Source organism: Ranitomeya variabilis, chromosome 4 (assembly GCF_051348905.1).
Source record: "Ranitomeya variabilis isolate aRanVar5 chromosome 4, aRanVar5.hap1, whole genome shotgun sequence".
NCBI lineage: Eukaryota > Metazoa > Chordata > Amphibia > Anura > Dendrobatidae > Ranitomeya > Ranitomeya variabilis.
Genome location: NC_135235.1, coordinates 23,862,695 through 23,873,145, shown reverse-complemented (window position 1 = coordinate 23,873,145; position 10,451 = coordinate 23,862,695). Strand labels below are relative to the sequence as shown.

Sequence of the window (10,451 nt, the reverse complement as noted above, 5' to 3'; positions counted from 1 at the left end):
CCATGTTTGGTCTTGTTTTACCTTTTTTATTAATAAACATTATTCTTAAATTATCTGCATATGGTGCCTCCCTTTGTAGGTGTGTTTATATTGTTCGGCAAACCATATAGGATATATTATAGGTGTTTTTTTTCGTACAGGAATATGGTCTGATCATACCACAGCTCCTGGTCAGGGGAGGGGAGAAAAAAGTATGGGAAAAACACACACAAAATTTCAGCTCACCCTTCTTGAATGATCTCCATGAGTTATAATCAGTCCGAGCACGGAAAGGGCTTCTGCCAAAGCTCTCTGGGAACGATGAAAGTGAAAAAAGAATCCAGCTTAGGAAAATGTATAAAATCAAAAATTCTTTATTCAAAATTATTTTTAAAAAGAAAGGAAACACTGCATGTCAAAATCAGTAATATCCAAAAAATGGAAGCTATGATCCCCTGCTGTAATGTCTGTATACTTTTTTTCTCCTCCCCTGTCCAGGAGCTGTGGTATGATCAGACCATGTTCCTGTACGGTCAGACACGGCCATTACACAGTACACAGCAGGGGCACATTTATAAGATTATCTCAGCACAGGAACATTTTATTTAAACACATCCAGTTGTGGAAAGTATTATTATTCCAAGATCTACTGATTAAAATAAACTTTTGCTTGTGGGAAAATCTCTTTAAGTCTAGATTAGATAAGCCCTGGACGAGAGATAAGTCGATCACTGTGTGCCATGTCCTAATTACCTAATGATGTCAGCAAACACCATTATCCTGAAACCTGGAATGATCCAGCCCTTGTAAAATCACTTATTACCAAATCAATAAAACAAGCTGCAATAAAATCTAGAATGAAAAAAAAAAGCAACAAAAATCCTTCCTGAGACATTGGACTTTGAATCAAGGAAGAGAAAAACGTGAGTTTACACCATAATTGCTGGATCCTCCTGGATTGCCGAGTACTGAAGGTGCGGCTCAGATCTTACCGGATACATTTCTAGCAGATCTTCGATTCTGAGACTCTCCAGAGGAAAATACCTGTTCGATTTTAATTAATCTTTGGATGTTGCCTTTACTTGTCAGCTGAACTCGTGGCTCCAGACCTGTCGACCAGGGATGAGTAACACAAAGCCAAAATGGTCACTAAAGTGATGGATTAAAGCTTTCTACAAAAGTGTGACAACAAGAAGTCGGGAGTCAGCAGGTGACACCGGCTGTCGCTTGTAACAATCAATCATTTCCAGGTCTGCCCACTAGGCGGGAGCTGAGTTTCATGCTGCAGAGACAGTCAATAAGTAGCAATCACCTGAAGAACTGCTCCGATCATCTTGGAAGTCAGGAGATATTGGTCTGATACATCATTCACCATGTCTGACAACCCCGTCTACAATCCCGTGAGTACCGGCTGCACCCTGGCATGGTGGTGGTGGCAGCTGCTATCACTGTGATTTCATATTGCTTGTAGAAATGAGAAAATCAAAAAATAACAAAAAAAATTCATGATCAGTTTCCCAACAATTTCGGACTATAGCGAATTGGAAATTTTCACGAATCGGTTTGCGTGAATCCCCAAAAAATGGCAGCCAGATGGTTGTACAACGTCCTTCCCTGACTCTTTCTGCATTTCCAGCTTCCCGGTTCTCCGCACAATTCTTTGGTTCTTCCGGTGTTGAAGCCCACACTGTCAATGGAGGTCAATGTGCATCATTGATACCACTCACTGGAATATCGAAGACGAGCGTGTAGGATTGGGGAGCTGTAGGGCAGCGGAGGTGGGGTATGGATGGGCAAGAACAATGTTTTAGGTTTTCTGACCCCTTCCCTCTGTTTGTTATACTTTGGGGTCTGGCGAGACCTCAGACCATAAAAAGAACACATATTCACGTCAATCTTGGCAGCTTTGGGACATTTACTTAACACCGCCATGTACACATCGGTCTGAGTCAAAATCCTGCTGAACAATAACAGGTTTGCGTTTTTAATACATTTTGCACATTTTGGGCAGCCTGTGCGCCACATCATGATGTCTATGCCCCCTGGCTTTCTGTCTGTGGTACCATTTATATTATTTTCCTTTTTTAATACCAGATGAAAAAAAAAGAACCAAAAGCTTTGTAGGCAGAAATAATTTGCAAGTAAAATACAATGCGTGGGCTCAAAGCTCGCACCTTGAGTTTTGTTTTAACCCCTTGGTGACGTCCTCCATACATTCATGGTAGATGTGTGCTCTGCATGTGAGGAGAGAGCCCAGGAGCTGAATTACATGGTCAGCACCAGGGCGGACGTATCATTGGTGCAACCTGTGCAGCCACACAGGGGCCCAAGAAGTAAGGGGGCCACTTCTAGCTCTAAAGACGGTGGAATTGTGCATTATGATGAACTATTGGACTGCAGAGTTCCATTATACTAGTTCTTGGACAGGAGCCTTATTCTTTCTGCATCCACCAGTGGTCAGCATCTACCTGCATGGGCAGCACTTGTGCCGGTAAGGTTCTGTTCACAACTGGTATGTAGTATAGACCTCATATCAGCAGTGTGCATCATGGTCTACACACAGTCCAGTTAGCAATATTTTGATTGAGGTGTTACATTGTTGACAAGATATTTGGGAGTGTTTACGTTTCGCCCCAACCCTCTGGGGTTGCACCAGTTCTCCTGGGAGCTCCCCCAGAACGCCCTCTGTTGGGCGTGCTTCTTATGCCCAGGATTCCAGAGAAAACCAAAGTTGGCAACTATTGTGTTAATAATAATGTTAATTTTATATTATCATGGCCCTGATGGATAAAGCTGATATACCGGTACCCAAATGTTTTTAGAAATGTAACCAAATATCACTTTACAAACTAATGCCGTATCATTCCTCTCCTTCCTTACTTCTGAGTAGGGTTGAGCGAAACGGGTCGATCATTTTCAAAAGTCGCCGACTTTTGGCTAAGTCGGCGTCTCATGAAACCCGATCCGACCCCTGTGCTTGTCGGCCATGCGGTACGCGACTTTCGCGCCAAAGTCGCGTTTCAATGACGCGAAAAGCGCCATTTCTCAGCCAATGAAGGTGAACGCAGAGTGTGGGCAGCGTGATGACATAGATCCTGGTCCCCACCATCTTAGAGAAGGGCATTGCAGTGATTGGCTTGCTGTCTGCGGCGTCACAGGGGCTATAAAGGGGCGTTCCCGCCGACCGCCATCTTACTGCTGCTGATCTGAGCTTAGGGACAGGTTGCTGCCGCTTCGTCAGAAGCAGGGAGAGCGTTAGGCAGGGTCCACTAACCACCAAACCGCTTGTGCTGCAGCGATTTCCACTGTCCAACACCACCTTCGGTGTGCAGGAACAGTGGAAGCTATTTTTTTTTTTTTTTCCCCTCAGCGCTGTAGCTCATTGGGCTGCCCTAGAAGGCTCCGTGATAGCTGTATTGCTGTGTGTACGCCACTGTGGAAACCAACTGCTTTTTTCAAAGCACATATCCTCTTGTTCCTTCCTTTCTGCACAGCTATCTTTTTTGTTTGTCCACACTTTTTATTTAATTTGTGCATCAGTCCACTCCTATTGCTGCCTGCCATACCTGGCTTACATTACTGCAGGGAGATAGTAATTGTAGGACAGTTTTTTTTTTTTTTTGTTTTTTTTTTGTGGGAGATTAAGATTGGCATTTCTGCTACAGTGCCATCCCTGTGTGTGCCATCTCTCACTGAGTGGGCCATAGAAAGCCTATTTATTTTTTCCGTGATTTGTGTTCTAAAATCTACCTCAACACAGAAACACTACATCAATCAGTGGGAGAAAAATATTGGCCTCAGTCAGGGCTTGTGTGCCACTGCTGTGTGTGCGCTATCATTCAGTGGGCTATAGCAAGCCTATATTTTTTTTTTTTTTTTTTTTTTAATATTATTTGGTTTCAAAAGTCTCCCTGAAAAAAAAAAAAAACCTAAAAAAACAGTGGGAGAGTAATATTGCCCTTTCAGCTTGTGTGCCAGTCTTGACTCCTGGGTGTGCCACCTCTCTCCCTTTCATTCAGTGGGCCATAGAAAGCCTATTTTTTTTTTTTTAATATTATTTGGTTTCTAATTCTCCCTGAAAAAAAAAAAAAAACCTAAAAAAACAGTGGGAGAGTAATATTGCCCTTTCAGCTTGTGTGCCAGTCTTGACTCCTGGGTGTGCCACCTCTCTCCCTCTCATTCAGTGGGCCATAGAAAGCCTATTTATTTTTTTTTTTAAATATTATTGGGTTTCTAAAGTCTCCCTGAAAAAACAAAAAATACATAAAAAAACAGTGGGAGAGTAATATTGCCCTTTCAGCTTGTGTGCCAGTCTTGACTCCTGGGTGTGCCACCTCTCTCCCTTTCATTCAGTGGGCCATAGAAAGCCTATTTATTTTTTCCGTGATTTGTGTTCTAAATTCTACCTCAACACAAAAACACTACATCAATCAGTGGGAGAAAAATATTGGCCTCAGTAAGGGCTTGTGTGCCACTGCTGTGTGTGCTATCTCTCATTCAGTGGGCTATAGCAAGCCTATTTTTTTTTTTTTTTTTTTTTTTTTTAATATTATTTGGTTTCTAATTCTCCCTGAAAAAAAAAAAAAAACCTAAAAAAACAGTGGGAGAGTAATATTGCCCTTTCAGCTTGTGTGCCAGTCTTGACTCCTGGGTGTGCCACCTCTCTCCCTCTCATTCAGTGGGCCATAGAAAGCCTATTTATTTTTTTTTTAAAATATTATTGGGTTTCTAAAGTCTCCCTGAAAAAACAAAAAATACATAAAAAAACAGTGGGAGAGTAATATTGCCCTTTCAGCTTGTGTGCCAGTCTTGACTCCTGGGTGTGCCACCTCTCTCCCTTTCATTCAGTGGGCCATAGAAAGCCTATTTTTTTTTTTTTTAATATTATTTGGTTTCTAATTCTCCCTGAAAAAAAAAAAAAAACCTAAAAAAACAGTGGGAGAGTAATATTGCCCTTTCAGCTTGTGTGCCAGTCTTGACTCCTGGGTGTGCCACCTCTCTCCCTTTCATTCAGTGGGCCATAGAAAGCCTTTTTTTTTTTTGGTTTTTTTAATATTATTTGGTTTCTAAAGTCTCCCTGAAAAAAACAAAAAAAACATAAAAAACAGTGGGAGAGTAATATTGCCCTTTCAGCTTGTGCGCCAGTCTTGACTCCTGGTTGTGCCACCTCTCTCTCTCTAATTGTGGGCCATAGAAAGCCTTTTTTTTTTTTTTTTTAATATTATTTGGTTTCTAAAGTCTCCCTGAGAAAAAAAAATAAATAAATTAGGTGGGAGATTAATATTGACATTAGTGCTTGAGTGACAGTCCTGCGTGTGTGTCATCTCTGTGATTTTGTGCCACAGAAAACAGAGTGTGTAACATTGTGCCTGATTTTCCTTGTGGTCTCACCAACCTGTTAAGGGATATTGAAATCATACTGAAGTTATAGCTCACCGTGTAAGTTGTTTGATAGCAACAAATAAAGTTACTTTGGTTAAGATTTTAAAACAATGAGGAAGTCTGGTGCAAGAGGTCGTCGTGGGCGTTCATTGTCAGCTGGTAATGATGGTAGTGGTAGTGGAGCATCAGGTGGTCGTGGGGATAAAAATATTCCACCTAAGTCTGGAGCTGTGGAGCCAGTTTCGTCGTCAGGCTACACAAGGCCTCGAACGCTCTCTTTTCTGGGAGTAGGAAAACCGCTTTTAAAGGCGGAGCAGCAACAGCAAGTTTTGGCTTACATTGCAGACTCAGCCTCTAGCTCTTTTGCCTCCTCTTCCGAAACTGGTAAATGTAAAAGCAGCGCGTCGCTTGTGGATGTTCACGGTCAGGGACAAGTCGCTTCCTTGTCCTCCTCAGCAAAAACTACAACAAGAGAGAAGGATGCAGCAGGCGACACAACGGGTCACTCCATGGAGCTCTTTACACATACCGTCCCTGGCTTAGAAAGTGAAACATTTAACAGGCCATGCCCATTACAAGTATATTCTGACATGGAGTGCACTGATGCACAGCCACAGCCAGAGTACTATGCTGCTCCTTTGACTCAGACCACCACATTGCCCTCTCAGGGTACAGATCCACAATCAGACCCTGATGAGACTATGTTGCCCCGCCACGAACGCTATACCACCGACCGACACAGTGACACAGACGAAGTTGCACACGAGCTCGAAGAGGAGGTAATAGATGACCCAGTTATTGACCCCGATTGGCAGCCATTGGGGGAACAGGGTGCAGGCGGCAGTAGTTCAGAAGCGGAGGTGGAGGAGGGGCCGCAGCAGGCATCAACATCGCAACAGGTTCCATCTGCCGGGCCCGTATCTGGACCAAAACGCGTGTCAAAGCCAAAACCTGTTGGAGCACAGCGTTGCCATCCGGTTAAAGCTCAGTCTGCAATCCCTGAAAAGGGATCAGAGTCTAGGAAGAGTGCAGTCTGGCATTTTTTTAAACAACATCCAACTGATCAGCGCAAAGTCATCTGTCAAAAATGTTCAACTAGCTTAAGCAGAGGTCAGAATCTGAAAAGTCTAAATACTAGTTGCATGCATAGACACTTAACCACCATGCATTCTCAAGCCTGGACTAACTACCAAACGTCCCTCAAGGTTGTAGCACCCTCGGCCAATGAAGCTAGTCAGCAACGCAACATCCCTTCCGTCACTGTAAGGCCACCATTTTCCGCACCACCGGCAGTATCTGTGCAGGTTTCTTTGCCAGCCAAAAGCAGTCAGGGTCAGGGAATCACCAGTTTTGTAGGAGGAAATATTGCATGTAGGGCACCGGCGGAAACAATACCGTCTCCAACCGTCTCTCAGTCTGCCATGTCCACCGGCACACCCGAAAGTTCCACGATCTACAGCTCTCCAGTCCAGCTCACCCTACATGAGACTCTGGTTAGAAAAAGGAAGTACTTATCCTCGCATCCGCGTACACAGGGTTTTAACGCCCACATAGCTAGACTAATCTCGTTAGAGATGATGCCCTACCGGTTAGTTGAAAGCGAAGCTTTCAAAGCCCTGATGGAGTACGCTGAACCACGATACGAGCTACCCAGTCGACACTTTTTTTCCAGAAAAGCCATCCCAGCCCTGCACCAGCATGTTAAACAGCGCATCGTCCATGCACTCAGGCAATCTGTGAGTACAAAGGTGCACCTGACTACAGATGCATGGACCAGTAGGCATGGCCAGGGACGTTATGTGTCCATCACGGCACACTGGGTGAATGTGGTGGATGCAGGGTCCACAGGCGACATCAATTTAGGGACAGTTGTGCCTAGCCCACGGTCTAGGAAACAGTTGGCTGTAGGCGTTCGCACCCCCTCCTCCTCCTCCTCGTCCTCCTGCAGAAGCTACAGCTCTTCCACAGAACGCAGTCGGCCAACCACTCCATCGGCAGATGACACTGTTGCACACCAGTTGTCCCATTATGGGCCAGCTACTGCCAAGCGTCAGCAGGCTGTATTGGCTATGAAGTGTTTGGGCGACAACAGACACACCGCGGAAGTTCTGTCCGAGTTCTTGCAACAAGAAACGCAGTCGTGGCTGGGCACAGTAGATCTTGAGGCAGGCAAGGTAGTGAGTGATAACGGAAGGAATTTCATGGCTGCCATCTCCCTTTCCCAACTGAAACACATTCCTTGCCTGGCTCACACCTTAAACCTGGTGGTGCAGTGCTTATTGAAAACTTATCCTGGGTTCTCCGACCTGCTCCTCAAAGTGCGTGCACTTTGCTCACATATCCGACGTTCGCCTGTACACGCCAGCCGTATGCAGACCTATCAGCGGTCTTTGAACCTTCCCCAGCATCGCCTAATCATAGACGTTGCAACAAGGTGGAACTCAACACTGCACATGCTTCAGAGACTGTGCGAACAGAGGCGTGCTGTTATTTATTTGTGGGAGGATACACGGGCAGGCAGTAGGATGGCAGACATGGAGTTGTCAGGTGTGCAGTGGTCGAAGATACAAGACATGTGTCAAGTCCTTCAGTGTTTTGAGGAATGCACACGGCTGGTTAGTGCAGACAACGCCGTAATAAGCATGAGCATCCCCCTAATGCGTCTGCTGATGCAAAGTTTGACGCACATAAAGGAGCAGGCGTCTGCACCAGAGGAAGAGGGAAGCCTTGATGACAGTCAGCCATTGTCTGGTCAGGGCAGTGTACAGGACGAGGTAGCGGGCGAAGAGGAGGTGGAGGACGAGGAGGATGATGGGGATGAGTATATTTTTAATGCGGAAACTTTCACGGGGGCACAGGAAATTGGTTGCGTGTCACGGCCGGGTTCTGGTTTTTTGAGGGACACAAGTGACGTAGATTTGCCTGCAACTGCCCCTCAACCAATCACAACCGGAGATTTGACAAGTGGAACTTTGGCCCACATGGCGGATTATGCCTTACGTATCCTACAAAGGGACACACGCATTACGAAAATGATGAACGATGACGATTACTGGTTGGCCTGCCTCCTTGATCCACGCTATAAAGGCAAATTGCAAAATGTTATGCCACATGAGAACTTGGAACTAATATTAGCAACCAAACAATCAACTCTTGTTGACCGTTTGCTTCAGGCATTCCCAGCACACAGCGCACGTGATCGTTCTCACACGAGCTCCAGGGGGCAGCAGACTAGGAGTGTTAGGGGTGCACACATCAGAAGTGGCGTTGGACAGAGGGGTTTTCTGACCAGGTTGTGGAGTGATTTTGCTATGACCGCAGACAGGACAGGTACTGCTGCATCAATTGAAAGTGACAGGAGACAACATTTGTCCAGTATGGTTACTAACTATTTTTCATCCCTTATCGATGTTCTCCCTCAACCGTCATTCCCATTTGATTACTGGGCCTCCAAATTAGACACCTGGCCAGAATTGGCAGAATATGCATTGCAGGAGCTTGCTTGCCCGGCAGCAAGTGTCCTATCAGAAAGAGTATTCAGTGCTGCAGGGTCAATATTAACCGAAAAAAGGACTCGTCTGGCTACCCAAAATGTTGACGATCTAACATTCATTAAAATGAACCACAACTGGATTTCAAAATCTTTTGCCCCACCTTGCCCGGCCGACACCTAGCTTTCCTATGAAAAGCTCTTGCCTGTGAATTACTTTTCTAATGTCTAATTTGCTGCTGCAGATTGTACAGCATACGACATGTTTACACCTCCCTAAATGGCCAAACTCCCCACACGGGGCCGTGGTATCGCGACTTGGCGCAAGCACCCGTGAGACTGCTGTTTGTCTGAAGAGGTGGGTGTGCTCGCTTTTGGTTGACGGCATTGCTACTGGGTCCCTCATAGTACAATGTAGTGTCTCTGGCGGTGGTGGTGCGCACCCAACGTCAGACACACCGTTGTAACATGAGTGGCCCTGGGGCGGTCCCGCCGGCCTCAAGAGAGTTCCCCCCTACCCCAGCTCAAACTGGGCTGTACTACGTGCAAAATTATGTCGCACAGCTCCACCAATCTTTAGTCTATTCGCTGACATCATTCAATGTCTGGCACTGACAATACAAATTTGTAGACATCTATGATGCAACTTAAAGTAGTCTGTGTCTGTGTCCTATATTGGCACCATTAAATAGTTACTGCCAAATTACTATGTCAGAAACACAGCAGATGAGCCCACCCCTGTACCTAAGTATGCCATCTTTTTTTTTGTTTTGGTTGTTTTGCGAGACATTAACATCTATTTATATTTTGGGAGTACTGGGACAGACACTCCTTGCACTACTCCTCCACTCAGCACCAAGCTGCCTGCCCGTGTATCCATGTAACCGCTGTAAAACTGCCATGAGCCTATTGTTTGTTATTTTAGGCCTTTGATAGCCTGTCTGCGGTCCCTACTCCTCCACTGACCACCAAGCTGCCTGCCCGTGTATCCATGTAACCGCTGTAAAACTGCCATGAGCCTATTGTTTGTTATTTTAGGCCTTTGAAGCCTTTCTGCGCTCCCTCCTTCCACTAGTCCTCCACTGACCAGACCACTGCTGCCCGTGTACCCCTGGAACCAATTTTAAAGTGCCTACAGCCAGCCCATTTTATTGTGTTAGGCCTTCGAAGCCTGTCTGCGGTCCATACTTCCACTAGTCCTCCACTGACCAGACCACTGCTGCCCGTGTACCCCTGGAACCAATTTTAAAGTGCCTACAGCCAGCCCATTTTATTGTGTTAGGCCTTCGAAGCCTGTCTGCGGTCCATACTTCCACTAGGCCTCCACTGACCAGACCACTGCTGCCCGTGTACCCCTGGAACCAATTTTAAAGTGCCTACAGCCAGCCCATTTTATTGTGTTAGGCCTTCGAAGCCTGTCTGCGGTCCATACTTCCACTAGGCCTCCACTGACCAGACCACTGCTGCCCGTGTACCCCTGGAACCAATTTTAAAGTGCCTACAGCCAGCCCATTTTATTGTGTTAGGCCTTCGAAGCCTGTCTGCGGTCCATACTTTAAATACTCCTCCACTCACCACCAAGCTGCCTGCCCGTGTATCC

The 10,451-nt window shown here is 45.8% G+C and overlaps 1 protein-coding gene across 2 annotated transcripts in view; it reads left to right on the top strand.

Moving 5' to 3' along the window:
* Window positions 1-946: 946 nt before the first annotated feature.
* LOC143769514 (galectin-8-like) overlaps window positions 947-10,451 on the top strand; it is a 31,902-nt gene continuing 22,397 nt past the window's right edge. For both annotated transcript variants that reach the window (XM_077258139.1, XM_077258138.1), the window contains exon 1: window positions 947-1,379. In XM_077258139.1, the coding sequence (XP_077114254.1) occupies window positions 1,353-1,379 (27 nt within the window). In that variant the 5' untranslated portion in view covers window positions 947-1,352. The remainder of the gene's footprint in view (window positions 1,380-10,451) is intronic.